The sequence below is a fragment of the Musa acuminata genome, chromosome BXJ3-11 (assembly GCF_036884655.1).
Source record: "Musa acuminata AAA Group cultivar baxijiao chromosome BXJ3-11, Cavendish_Baxijiao_AAA, whole genome shotgun sequence".
In the NCBI taxonomy this organism is placed as follows: Eukaryota; Viridiplantae; Streptophyta; class Magnoliopsida; order Zingiberales; family Musaceae; genus Musa; species Musa acuminata.
The window spans coordinates 6,304,131-6,318,135 of NC_088359.1; the positions used below are offsets into that span (position 1 = coordinate 6,304,131).

General features: G+C 46.6%; 3 protein-coding genes across 5 annotated transcripts; 1 reads left to right on the top strand and 2 right to left on the bottom strand.

Moving 5' to 3' along the window:
- The first annotated feature begins 249 nt into the window (after positions 1–249).
- Positions 250–2,259, top strand: LOC135652903 (brassinosteroid-responsive RING protein 1-like). Its single transcript, XM_065174225.1, has one exon. It carries the CDS (start codon positions 1,247–1,249, stop codon positions 1,772–1,774), a length of 528 nt encoding a protein of 175 aa, XP_065030297.1. The 5' UTR covers positions 250–1,246; the 3' UTR covers positions 1,775–2,259.
- Positions 2,260–4,162: 1,903 nt separating this feature from the next.
- LOC103970661 (uncharacterized) lies at positions 4,163–11,174 on the bottom strand. Of its 3 annotated transcripts, XR_001976343.2 has the most exons (8): positions 10,744–11,174; positions 10,368–10,657; positions 7,159–7,536; positions 6,174–7,070; positions 5,984–6,095; positions 5,761–5,905; positions 5,499–5,582; positions 4,877–5,016 (listed from the first exon to the last, which is right to left on the bottom strand). XR_001976343.2 is itself a non-coding variant. In XM_065174224.1 (7 exons), the coding sequence occupies exons 1-7, from the start codon at positions 10,904–10,906 to the stop codon at positions 4,506–4,508; spliced, it is 2,475 nt and encodes an 824-aa protein (XP_065030296.1). In that variant the 5' UTR covers positions 10,907–11,173; the 3' UTR covers positions 4,163–4,505. The 3 variants fall into 3 exon arrangements, 2 of the variants coding, with proteins under 2 accessions (XP_065030296.1, XP_065030295.1); XM_065174224.1 differs by lacking the exon at positions 5,499–5,582 and having other exon boundaries at positions 4,163–5,016; positions 5,984–6,074; positions 10,744–11,173; XM_065174223.1 differs by lacking the exon at positions 5,499–5,582 and having other exon boundaries at positions 4,163–5,016; positions 10,744–11,173.
- A 648-nt stretch (positions 11,175–11,822) lies between these two features.
- LOC135652194 (berberine bridge enzyme-like D-2) lies at positions 11,823–13,995 on the bottom strand. The gene has a single exon (XM_065172980.1). It carries the CDS (start codon positions 13,759–13,761, stop codon positions 12,061–12,063), a length of 1,701 nt encoding a protein of 566 aa, XP_065029052.1. The 5' UTR covers positions 13,762–13,995; the 3' UTR covers positions 11,823–12,060.
- Between the last annotated feature and the right edge of the window lie 10 nt (positions 13,996–14,005).

Below are 14,005 nucleotides of genomic sequence, written 5' to 3' on the forward strand. Positions count from 1 at the left end.
AATAATAATCTCAGCATTTGAGAGAGATTTGATGGTGTATTCTCATTCCTTCTTCCTCGTTGGGACCATTCCGCCTCGCTTGTACTCATTCCAAAAGACAAAGCTGCAGTGACCATGCATGGGGCATCAAAAGCGAGCCAATTCGTAAAGGAAACTTGTGGTGGGACAGGCGCTGCGTGTTGAGTTCATCGTCACCTTCACTCGCGGGGGACCGTGCTTTGGACTTTGGCAATGCATGGGACAGGCGGGAGGGGGAGACAGCTCGTCCGATTCCGGGCGCCGTGGCTGCTGCTTTATTGGCCGACGGTGGCAAAAGACAAAGGAGGAGCAAGTGGCGCGATGTCTCCACTCCCCAATCCAGAACAAAGACTAGTAACTCCTGTCTCCCCCATGTCCACCACCACCACCACCACCTGCCGACGCATGCAGCGCCCCTCATCCAGTGGTGGGATGCGTTACGGACTGATGTTGGATTGGTCTGGCCGGCACCCCGTCGTTTTCATGTAATGCATGCATCTCGCTGCACAGCTCTCTCGTTGCTGCTGCCATCAGTACTGCTAGTCTTCCTCCACCTTTGACTCCATCAACTGTACCTAAAGCAGAAGCACTGCTGATGGAGGAACGTGGTAGACAGATCATGGTCATCAGCTTTTGCTCATCACGACCGCGAAGGACAGATCGAGTGTGAGAACTCGTCCTGCTACCGGGGAGAGCACACGATGAACCGTGAGAGATGCAAGAGATGAGAGTCGATCGCATTTGATCCCCCATGGCAAAGATGAGAGTCAGTCAATCTCTGAACAGTTGCAGAAACAAGAAAAGAAGACATACAGAAATTGGGAGAAATGGAAGGACGAGCATAATTTACAGCTCCAAAAAAGCTCATCGCTCGCACCAATGCATTCCGAGAGATAAAAAATCACATGTCCACAAGGGGATGGGGGACAGCCTCAGCTCCCTCTCCTCCCTGTATAAAAAGACCAATCCACCAGCTTTTTCCCAGACACAGCCACAGGGAGGAGGAAAAGAAGGCAAGTGCAGCCCCTCTGCAACGCCCCGCCCCGCCCCCCCACCCCCCCAACCCCACCAAGCCCCTATTAGCTGTAGATTCTTTTGCAGCTTTGCTCCCACCTTTGCTTGAGGGCATTGACATCTCCCCGAGCTCTTCCAAGTTCCATCTCTATATACCTCAGCCTCTGTTCCCGACCTCTTCCACTGCATACACTTTGGCTTCCTCAGCTCTGAAATGGGGTTCCCCGTTGGCTACCCTGAGCTCCCTAAGCTCTTCCTCCCCCTGTTCTTCCTCTTGGCCCACCTCAGAAGGCTCATCAACTTGGTCTTCTACTCCCTCGGCCTCGGCAGCCTGCTAGAGTCTGAAACCCAGTGGCATGACGCAGACATGCACCGCCACCGCCACCACCAAACCAGTCTTCACTTGCTTGCAGCTGAGGTGATCCAGGAGAGCTTGCCGGTGGTCCAGTTCGAGGACCTACTCGCCGAGCAGGACGGCGGACAGTGCTTGCCCGAGGGCTGCGCCGTCTGCCTCTATGAGTTCGAGGGCGCCGACGAGGTCCGGCGGATGGTCAATTGCCGCCACGTCTTCCACCGGCAGTGCGTCGACCGGTGGTTGGCGCACGGGCAGTGCACCTGCCCCTTGTGCCGCGCCCCGCTCGCCAATTCCGACGCCCCTTTCCATCACGATGAAGACGACTGTTACTCCCTCTCGCTGCCGCCGGTGTACGCACTGAGCCCACTTCAGCTGCCTTCCTCGTAGCTGCAGAAGCGATCGGTGAAAGAGCTGCAAGTGTACAGAGGTGATGCTAAATCTGCAAACACGGAGTTGAATGCAATAAGACAGACGTGCCTTCTTCTTTCCCTCGCACGGTCTTGATTGGTAATGAGGCTTGAGAGAGCAGTGATGGATGTGGATTGGCTTTGGATTGATTGGAGTTTGCCGAGCAGATTTCTTGGGGACAACAAGAGTGTATCCAACATGTTTGGAGAAGAAGTGTGGATTTCGGACTGCCGCTTGAAGAATCTGAAACCTGTTCTGAAGTAGTTCTCGGTTGGATTGGAGGATTGAGAGATAAAGAAGGAAGAATCGAACCCTACATACTGTTATGAATTGACTTTTGTATGTGATCTCTGCTGTCTTTCTTCTGACTTGCCAGCAAAATTTTTGCTTGCTGACTACTGCTTGTAAGATTCTAACTTTGGTTTAATGAGACTGAGAGAGAATGATGCCCCTTTCCAATTCAATCAGCTTCTGCACCCAAATTCTCTTTATGTGGTTATCTTCGATTGATCATAAAGTATGCAAGTTTTCATTTGATACGGCTGATCAAAATTACGATGAAATATCAAAATTATTATTAGCTAAATTAGTTAGCATCTTTTTTTTAAGAGGTTATCTCTTCCAATTGAGTTGTAAAGCAAGTAAAGAAGGACAGTTTACAGTAAATATAAATTGTAAAAAGTAAATACAAATCGAGTTATAATGGTTCGATCGTCGTGATATACATCTACTCCACCGATTCCTCTTTCATCAAGGCTATCGACATCCACTAACAATCTTCCTTTAATAGGCGATTATCAGCCTCCTTCTTACAACTCTATTCTCCTTTTACAGGCTTAGGAGAGAATATTTACACCCCCACTTACTCTTCTTTCAAACTATACTAACGCTTAGATCTTTGAGAGGAGTTCACACAAGATTACAATAATGTTTTCTTTCTTTTTCACTCTCAATTCTTGTGTATGTTAACCTAGGATGAGAGGGGTATTTTAAAAATGTCTCATCCCGGGTTTCCTAGGTACGGGTGGTACCATCGTCTGTGCTGGGCGGTACCATTGCCTGACAGTCTCTCGAAGATTGTGTCATGACGGTTTCACCTGTTTGGTCACTATTTGGGCCTTTCTCTTGGCCCAACACATCCCAAACTTGGGTCACTGAATGGGCCTTTCTCTTGGCCCAAAATAGTACTATTTTGGGCCCAGTTAACCCCTAATCAAGTTGGTCTAATTACATGCTAAACTGACTCAATTAGACTCTAAATTAACTTAATCTACACATAATTGATTTCAAGCGAATCCTATGTTGTCTGGCATGTCATTGGTTCTTCCAACGCTTCGTCTGATCCTTCGACACATCGTCCTCTCCTTTGGTGTATTGCTCAATCGGTATATTGTCTTCTCGTAACATCTGATCTTCTTAGCGCAATGTTCGATCTTCTTGGCCCGATTCCCGAATTTATGGCCTGAAGCCTTATGCTGATACGTCGACCGTTCCTCCGGCCCGACGTTCAATCTTCTGACATGTTTGCTCCGGCCCAATGCCTGATTCCCCCTGCTTTAATCAATTTACCTTTTTTTATTGACGTTAGCCCTACGTTACTTAAACGCATATTAGATCACAAACACTATCAATTGGTTTCCTCGTCAAAATCCGAGATTCGACATATGTTTGATATACCTAAAAAGGCTCAAGAACATGTTCTACACCACAACCAATGTCCATGTTGGCACTCAACGTCCTCATCGTCTATCATATTAGCAGATCATCTTATAGCTTTTAAATAGAGGTTTAGCATCGAAGACACTTTGATGAATCAATTGTCAAACCTTCAAGTTAACATCCTTCCTCCATATTAACACATGGTTGTCGAATAAAATAGATGACTAATTCGGATGAATCAACGGTCACATCAAGCAAACTATGGCTTTACTATAATCATGCCACTATGCATGTGTATATCATTTTCAAGCTTTAATTGTAAATCGCGATGAGTGGACGATCTAAAATCATGCTACTATACATGTATATATCATTTTCAAGCTTTAATTGTAAGTCGTGATGAGTGGATGATCCATGACGATCTACGGATCCGATGGAAACATGCATTGGGTACAGTGGATGTGGAAGCATTTGCCTACATCTTTTTCGATAGCAACACAACATCTAAGTCCTCCATTGATGAGATCCACCAACTAATCCAACCTCCTCGAGGTCTTCTTGTGGTAGTAGCTAGACATTAATGGAGATTGTCTATATGATGGACCAGCCTTTTGGCTTGTCGGGTAGGTGATCACATGCAAGTTCTTGCTGTGCTTGTCCACCGCTAGCCGTGGTGAAGGAGGAGATCATTTCCAACAAATCCAGTACTGAAAAGAACAAATAGCCCTTTCCTTCTTTTTATTCACTTCTTCCCCTCCTGAATGAAACTGGAAAGTAATATAGTTTGAGACCCAAACCATGACTACAACATGGTGAAGAAGACGAGAGCTAGAAGAACAGTTTGGAGTGAGGCCAAAGTTAACCACCAACATCTCTTTGTTACTTACTGCCTTTCGCCAATCCGACTATTATCAACCTTTTTTTTTTTCCTTTTTTCTTTCCATGTACAATTAATTACACCATTATTTGAACAGCCAAGTAGAGAGCAAATGATAGCTTCACCGGTGAGTCGAATTACCACGTCCGGAAGGTGCTTCATGATGCTGAGGGATCAGCAGCCAATCCATCGATCCTCCTCGTCCCTTCCCATGGGCAGCAGCTGAGCTCGGCACAGTGGGCAGGTGACCTGCCCGATGTCCACCCACTTATCGATGCACCTCTTGTGGAAGACGTGAGGGCAGTTGCCGAGCTCCCTGACCTCGTGCCTCGCTTCCAGGCGCCCCAGGCACACCGCGCAGATGGCGTCGTCTCCTCCTTGGAGCGAGCTCGTCCCGAGGCTGGAGAACCTCACGACGGGGAGGCTGGCCTTGATGACGGAAGGCGGGGTTAATAGAAGAGGCAGGGAGGAGGGCAGGTCGGCGAGCTGCAGCGGGAAGATGAAGTAGTCCTCGTAGGAGGAGCTGAGGCCGAGGTAGAAGAGGGCCATGGAGACGGCGAGCTGCAGCGGGTAGACGAAGTAGTCCTCGCAAGAGGAGCTGAGGCCAAGGTAGAAGAGCGCCATGGAGACGGCAAGCTTGATGTGGTCGACGAAGTGGCCGACGTAGACGGGCCACGGGAGTGAGCTGCGAAATTGAGGTAGGAGAGGTATTAGTGCTGATACTGCAAGGGAAGGTTTGGATGAGGAAAATGGACTGGTGGGAGACGACTCTCTCTCTCTCTCTCTCTCTATATATATATATATATATATATATATATATATATATATAAATAACACGCCTACAGAGAGTAATGAGGGATACGTACGTAGAGACGAGTCCTTATCATTTATACAGTGCCAAAAACAATCAAACAACATATGCACGATCTAATCTAAATAGTGGCTATTAATCGCCGTTACGATGTTGTCTATGAACTTGTTTTCACAAAATATGCCCCTAAACAGTAAGTCCATAACGAAAGCCGACAAAATAAGAGTAAAACATACTAAAAAGAAAGTCTTGATGTACTAACTAATAGCAGCAGACAAACCAGTCAGTTAGGCACTACTGTTACAGCTTAATCATGAGAATAGTCATGGAAAGAAAAAAAGGAAGAAGAGACTTACATGTACAAGAGAGAGAAGGGAGTGACGGCACAAGTACAAAGCATCTGAAACCCCTACTTCTGAGTACATGCATACCCACTTAACCTATCAAGAAGAAAGAAGCCTTGTGGAAGTGATAATACACAGGACCATAATATATCAAATACTTAGACGGATCATGCTCCATTGTATCCCGAGACATAAAGGTAAAAGGACCACCAAAAGAATTATCCCGAGACACAAAGGCAAAAGGACCACCGAAAGAATCAACCAAGTCACATACCGATCAACGGGGTGGCCTCTTGGTGGCTTTGGCCAAGCAGGGAAGCCTTTAGACGTATTCTCATGGCCAATCGTCGGTTTTGTTCTCTTCCTCAACACAGGTTTAGAAAGTTCATAGGCATCTGAAGAGTCCGGTGGTGTTCTATCTGCATGTGAAAAAGCAAACATGTTCACAGAATCACCAAAATGAGAACAGACGAGATTAGGTGTTCCCTCTTCCTTACCATGAACTAATAACTTGTCAAGTTTGTCCAGAAGAGTGGACCCGAGAATCTTCCTAACTTCAGCCGTGACGTTAATTGCATGCACAACTGCCTGCAGAAAATGGTCTGTGGTCTGTAAGTGATTCCAGAAAAGAAAAACATCAGCATACTTTTATTTGTTTATGAGTAATGATTAAAGATAATTCATCACCTTCATAATTGCCACCATGTGTTTGTGGCTTTCACAACTGCTTGATTTATGTTTCGTACTGAAAAGTAACTTAACTTTGCATCCGCGTCGCAAACGGATTCCTCTTGCTGCTGTACCCATTTTTGCAGATTTGTTTGCAATTGGAGGGTGGTGTACTTGCCGAGTGCCAATATTGGTACCTCTCCCCATGTTGTGCATTTTATATTTCACCAAAGCCGATTCTTTTCTGCTATCAGAACATAATACCTGCAATTCCTTTAATGTTGCCTCCCTGTTTTTGTGATCGCATTTACTGATGTTAAATTCACCATCAAAACTAGGCAAAGGCATGTTTGCGACTGGACTTTGCAAATGAATCCTTCTTGCTGCAGTTCCCTGAGTTGTAGATACATCATCTGGATTTGGAAGTAGCTGGAGCCCACGAGATCTGATCTCGATTCCAATCTCCTCAAAGTTATTACCATCTCCAGCAACAGTCTCCCGGTTGCTTGTGTTCTCCGTGCTATTAAACAAACCTTGCAAGGATTGTGAAGTAGGCACAACTGAATAGACTCCTGCAGGGCCATGATAAGGAGGCAGACTTGCATTTTCGGTGTTCAACTGAGGCGCTGGATTAGTAGACTGATTAGACGTTCCACATAACCAATCCGAAGATTGCATAGTTGCCGCACTCTGTATTAATGAACACCGTTCTCTGTTGAGCTCTGCTTTCAAGTAATCATTCAGAGAATCTTGTTCAGCATTATCAACAGGAAATAATTCATTATTGATATCACCAAAAAAAGGATAGTCTGTGTAAGGCAACATCGGAGAACTGATGTTTGGAAAATTATCATAGTCTATTGGCTGGCACCCTGGGTCGCATAACTGGTCCAGAACATCTTGCAGATTGTCAAACTGCGATTTTATGTAACATGCTTTGTCTCATAACAAGGGTAAAAATCAAACATAACATATGCACGACTAAAGCTTCAATAGAACTCACCTTCTGTCCGTCTTCAGCCTCTTGATCATGTAGAGCCAAATAGCAGCAACGCTCATCAGGATGTGCAGAGTAATTTGTTGAATGATCAGGCATATCAGCAAGACGTTTATTGCTAGCATCTGGTTGCTTTTCAACAGGATCAGCTAACGATTCAGATTCTTCTGGTACATCTGATTTTGGAGATCCATGGTTCCGTGGAGTTCCAATTTCTTCCGTAGCATATGTTTCCCGTTGGGTATCATCTGGAAAGTATTTGGTATCATCCGGGGAGTATTTATTTGTAGTCGGAGAGAAACCACCTGGCTCCATTTCATCAATATTGGAGCTTGAACAGTTTTCTTCCGGTTTCTTAAATAAGCGATAAAGAACATAACCACCCTGAACAATTGACAAATTATAAAATAAATATCCATGAAACACAGCCATGATACATATTGCAGCCTCGATTACCACATGATATAACTATAATCTGAAATAACTAAATCCAACAGGTCCGCAAAGTTCAGACCACAGTAAAAAGAAAGATAGACCAGCATAATGAATACAATTTCCAACATATTAATGTGATGTTTAAATTTAACTATCTCAGGAAACTCTATCTCTAGAGTCCAAAAAAGGGAAAGGTCATAGAATTTTAAACAAAATGAATAAAATGCAATTCACAAGGTCATAATTTTTTTTTGCTCCTGACAAATTTGATATGTGTCAGTTACAGATATACAATCTCAATGAACTACTTAAGATCCTCATAGCTGCACAATAAAATATCAATCCTATCAGACGAAAAAGGCACACTTGTGGCTTCTCTCATGAATTACTGGGAAATGATGGCCTAAGCGTCAGCACTGCAATGACAAATTTTCACATATAGAACCTCCACCGACCTAAACATCAACCAATACATGGACTGTTAAAGATTTCCACATAGCAATGTTTGTTTGGATTGACAATGACCTACAAGAAACGCTTTATTGGCCCATCTGCGCACTTAAAATTCTATCAAGAAAAAACATGTTATAGCGTGTGACTTGCTAAAACAAAAACATGAATTTCCCATTTACCAGTTGAAAACGAGCAGCAGTTTATATAGATTATCATTTGTGTATGCAGGTTCCACCGCTTAACATTGTCAAGATTCACAAGATTCCTTATTATGTGATGAAGTGCTCTAAATCTAGGTAGCTTGGCGATTAAGAGGTAATCATAAAAACTCTTCTTTCTGAGCATATCAAGAAATCCAGTTCCTACATGCTCGAGCAAATTACACAAGTGAAACCAGATGTGTCAAGGTGAAAAATGGGGAGTCACTAGTGATATATTGAACTCAAATAATGAAAAAAAAACAGAACCTGAATATGCATGTCAACAAAATGTAAACTCAATTAAAAACAAAATACTAGATTTCACAAAAGAAAAAGAAAAGAAAAGTAACAGCTTCCATGCCCAACTAGTGTGTATCTTAAATCATCTCCAATTAGCCTACAATCAGCAAATGCTACATGATGGCCTAAGCGTCAGCACCGCAATGACAAATTTTCACATATAGAACCTCCTCCGACCTAAACATCAACCAATACATGGATATTGTTAAAGATTTCCACATAGCAATGTTTGTTTGGATTGACAATGACATACAAGAAAAGCTTTATTGGCCCATCTGCCCACTTCAAATTCTATCAAGAAAAAACATGTTATAGCGTGTGACTCGCTAAAACAAAAACATGAATTTCCCATTTACCAGTTGAAAACGAGCAGCAGTTTATATATATTATCATTTGTTTATGCAGGCTCCACCGCTTAACATTGTCAAGATTCACAAGATTCCTTATTATGTGCTGAAGTGCTCTAAATCTAGGTAGCTTGGCGATTAAGAGGTAATCATAAATACTCTGCTTTCTGAGCATATCAAGAAATCCAGTTCCTACATGCTCGAGCAAATTACACAAGTGAAACCAGATGTGTCAAGGTGAAAAATGGGGAGTCACTAGTGATATATTGAACTCAAATAATGACAAAAAACAGAACCTGAATATGCAAGTCAAACAAAATGTAAACTCAATTAAAAACAAAATACTAGATTTCACAAAAGAAAAAGAAAAGAAAAGTAACAACTTCCATGCCCAACTAGTGTGTATCTTAAATTGTCTCCAATTAGCCTACAATCAGCAAATGCTACATGATGGCCTAAGCGTCAGCACCGCAATGACAAATTTTCACATATAGAACCTCCTCCGACCTAAACATCAACCAATACATGGATATTGTTAAAGATTTCCACATAGCAATGTTTGTTTGGATTGACAATGACATACAAGAAAAGCTTTATTGGCCCATCTGCCCACTTCAAATTCTATCAAGAAAAAACATGTTATAGCGTGTGACTCGCTAAAACAAAAACATGAATTTCCCATTTACCAGTTGAAAACGAGCAGCAGTTTATATAGATTATCATTTGTTTATGCAGGCTCCACCGCTTAACATTGTCAAGATTCACAAGATTCCTTATTATGTGCTGAAGTGCTCTAAATCTAGGTAGCTTGGCGATTAAGAGGTAATCATAAATACTCTGCTTTCTGAGCATATCAAGAAATCCAGTTCCTACATGCTCGAGCAAATTACACAAGTGAAACCAGATGTGTCAAGGTGAAAAATGGGGAGTCACTAGTGATATATTGAACTCAAATAATGACAAAAAACAGAACCTGAATATGCACGTCAACAAAATGTAAACTCAATTAAAAACAAAATACTAGATTTCACAAAAGAAAAAGAAAAGAAAAGTAACAACTTCCATGCCCAACTAGTGTGTATCTTAAATCGTATCCAATTAGCCTACAATCAGCAAATGCTACATGACATTACACCGCTACTAACAAGGAACACCGCCTCCCAAACAACATTTAATGACGAGCAAAAAGAATAACATGTGGTGCATTAAATAATCCACATTCTTCGTGCATGACATTGTCCATAGGCTTCTTCTTGGAATGATTTCTCTATGTCAGAGGACAAGCATCCTCTTGATTCCATGCACAAGTCAGAATCATTTAAATCTGACATCCATTGTCAGGAATCAACGCTTTATTCAAGGGATACTCGAATAAATCAGGAAAAGCAGCACCTTTCCAGCACGTTTCTTTTCCCAGACAAATCATATAAAATAAGCAGCGGCCATATGCCAAGGGAGAACTGAGGGCAGAGCTCCGGACCTGATCACCGGCCTCGAATTCCGGCTCGGTGGTGCGGTACTCGTGCATGATCCAGTTGGTGCGCACGCCGTTGGGAGCGCGGCCGCGATGGAAGACGAGGGTCTTCTTCATGCCGATGGGGGCGGCGGCGGCGGCTGCGGTGGCCTTGGACCGGATGACGCGGTCCTTCCCCGTCGCCTTCCAGTACCCAGCCTCGGTGGCCCGCTTGGACCGGAGCCCATTCGGGTACTTCCTGTCCCTGGGCGCAAAGAAGAACCACTCGGGATCGTCCGACTCGATCAAGGACTTACCTGCACACCACGAAACGCATCAAGTTCGAATCTTCAGAACAAATTCCAGTACCCGCGACCGAGTTGGAGCCAAAATCCGGCAGTACCTGGGAGATCCCAGGGTTCGCACTTGCAGACGTCGATCTCGGGGATGACATCGTCGTGGGGCTTGATCCGGCCAGTGTTCTTACCCCTGAGGTAGTGGCTGACGAGCTCCGCATCCGTGGGGTGGAAACGGAACCCCACCGGCAGCTTCCCCGGGCGAATCATCGGCTACCACCACCACAAGTCGAAGCTACGGAACCCTACCTCGAGCCGTCCAAATCCCCACCTGCTCTCTACCACAACTAAATCCACCCAGAAGTGACGTCAATCGGAAATATCAAGAACCCTATAAGGATTCCGAAGCATTCGATCGCTATAAGAACATCTCCACAACAAGCTTTGTGGCTTTGGGGCTTAATGAAGAAGAAGGATAAGAAAACACAAGAGGGGGAAGCTTCTCGCGGAAGACAAAGAGAAGACCGTACGGAGCGAGGAGAGAGAGGGAGAGAAAGAGGAGCGCGCGCATGACGTGTAAAAAGCCGCGTACCTCCGACGACAAAATTACGATGTGACACCGTATTTTGTCCTGTAACGGGATCGACGTGGGATGGGCCATTACGTAATTCCACCGACCATGTAAAACAGGTCCGCTTATTGAGCCCTATCGACCGTCCGACCCGGATCCAACGGTAGATGGGCCACTATAAGGTTCTTCCGACCACATTGACTTTGTTTGTGATCACGAGTCGGATCCTGTAAACGCCTTGGTGGGCTTTCGGTTCAGCCCAACAGTGGGCAAGACTGACGTATGGGGACTGCGGTCCCATGGCACGCACCGAAGGTTCCACCCTGTCTCCGATCCAATCAGCCTCAAAGAAAATATAAATCAATAAATAAAATAATAACTTGTGAGGTGGCAAAAGTGGTGATTAAAAAAGGGTTTTAATAAAATAATAAAAGGCGACTTTTCTTCTAATTAGACATTCCGCCAACTTTTGATATTATATTCATGTGCGCATGTAGGAGTGACGTGGAGAAGACGGCTCAATCGAGCGCTCGCGGAAAGCCAAGCGTGCGTCAGATTGCAGAGATACGCATGAGAAAGAACAGCACGATTGGCACTGACTTGATGTCATTATTTGACCCAAAATATCGCAGATTTTGACATATTTAATTTTACAGTAACAACATTGTCATAATTGACCATCGAACTGACTACTACTTATCCCCGACGCTTGAATCTTTCTTTCTTTTAGCTATCTCAATCGACTCCTGCCATGTGCCTCCTTGTTTGGGTCCATCATGCCTATCTTGCTGCAGCTCTCACTGTGTCCTGTTGTCCTCTCATTCACGACGTCGTCTCTTTCCATCACGACACGTTATGAGATATGCACCTCAGTTGCGATGTGTCGGGATATCATATCCTTCTGCTCGGACGAGTTGGGCGGAATACTCTGGGCGTTGTTGAACACGTCATACGGATCGACGGCCGTCTTGGCGCGCACCAACCTGTCGTAGTTTGCCAGGAAGTACTTCTCGCCCCACGACCTCGCATCAGCCGTCCGATCGTTGAGATCGCCCATCCCGACCGTCCATCTGTTGGTCCCCAGATCCAGGTCCAAGTAGTTCACGTACGCCGCCCTCGGGCCCTTGGACACGTAATCCCCCATGTGGTTGTAGTACCCGCGGATCCACTCCAGGTGCTGCTCGCTGCTCGCCTCCTCCTCTGATGTCCACTCGATCATGTATTGGATCAAGTAATGATTCCCGCTCCGGTGTGGGAACGGTATATGATCGCTCCGGATCCTGGCCATGGCCCCGCCGTACGGGTCCATGATAAGGTACGCTTTCGGCTCCTGCGACAGCAAGTCGAAGGCTCGGGTGAGATTCGATTTGCTTATCGGGATCCGCACGAAGTCGGATTTGGCCTTGAAGGATTTCTTCCCGCGGAGGATCCGATCCTTGAGATCCGAAACCGTGCTCCCGTTGGGGAGTCCGGAGAAGAACAATACCGACTCGATCCAACTCGTCTCGTGGCAGTCCGCGTCGACGAGTCCTAACTCGGGGAAGGACCGTGCCATGATTGAGACCGCTTCCGATTTCGGGCCGAGGTAGAAGCCCTTGAAGGTGGCCGACATCTCGACGCGGTCCAGCTCGGGGAGCCCTGCGCCGACGAAGGCGGAAAGGTAGAACTCGTCGGGGAGGCTCGGCGCGACGAGCTGCCATTTGTGGACTAGCTCGGCGACCAGGCGGGTCGACCCGGGGCGGTTCACGATGAAGCCGGTGACCCGGGCGGGGATGGGCAGGAGCTGGATCCGCCAGGCGTAGACCGCCCCCCACCCGCCGCCGCCGCCGCCGCGGATCGCCCAGAAGATGTCCTCCCCCATCGACTCGCGGTCCATGACCCGGCCGTCCGCGTCGATCAGGACTGCGTCGACCACGTTGTCGGCCGCCAGTCCGTACTTCCTCGACAGCAACCCGAACCCACCGCCGGCTATGTGGCCACCACTGCCGACGGTGGGGCACGACCCAGCGGAGAAGGCCAGCGAGTCGCTCGACGCCGCGATGGCGTGGTACGTCTCGCCCAGTGTCGCTCCCGACTCGACCCACGCGGTCCGCGATTCTGGGTCGACACGGACCCGGTTCAGCCTCATGAGGTCGACGACCACAAACGGCGCTGCGACTCCGGAATCCTCGGAGTAGGACAACCCCTCGTAGCTGTGCCCGCCGCTGCGGATACGCACGCCGAATCCGGCGGCGCGGCAGCACAGGACGGTGCTCCGCAGGTGCGTGCGATTCCCGGGGAGGACGATAGCGGCCGGGCGCGCGAGACCGGGCCGCGGGGCGAAGCGGAGGTTTTGGATGGAGAAGTTGAGAAAGAGGTAGTACAAGGAGGTATCCGAGATCAACGGGTCGGCAGTCGGGACCGTGTAGTTGTCGACCCCGGCGGAGGCGAGACACAAGACGAGCTTCCGCACTCCGTCGAAGCCACTCGGAGCAACAGGGTACGAAGCGAAGGAGACAAAGAAGCAGCAGCAGGAGAGGAGGAGGAGGATGACATGGCGATAGCTCTCGGCCATGGCCGCTGTGCGTCAAGAGGGAGGAGGAGGTTTGGGATTTATATCGAAGGAGTCGATTAGCACGACGGGATGTTAACCGGCCTGTTTATTCCACTGATCACAGTAGTGCAAGCAGCGACAACATCAAGATCTGCATCGGACGGTTGATATCGGATGTACGGAGAAGATATACGTCGGGGTTCAGGTTAAGTATAACACCTGGCGGATCACCGAGGCTGAGCGAGGCCGGCAAGAAACCGGATAA

Coding starts and splice junctions, on each gene's coding strand:
- LOC135652194 (XM_065172980.1), bottom strand. CDS start 13,761: ATGGCCGAGAGCTATCGCCATGTCATCCTCCTCCTCCTCTCCTGCTGC.
- LOC135652903 (XM_065174225.1), top strand. CDS start 1,247: ATGGGGTTCCCCGTTGGCTACCCTGAGCTCCCTAAGCTCTTCCTCCCC.
- LOC103970661 (XM_065174223.1), bottom strand. CDS start 10,906: ATGATTCGCCCGGGGAAGCTGCCGGTGGGGTTCCGTTTCCACCCCACG. Junction 7,537..10,367: donor AATTCGAGGCCGGTGATCAG/GTCCGGAGCTCT, acceptor TCAATTGTTCAG/GGTGGTTATGTTCTTTATCG. Junction 7,071..7,158: donor AGGCTGAAGACGGACAGAAG/GTGAGTTCTATT, acceptor ATAAAATCGCAG/TTTGACAATCTGCAAGATGT.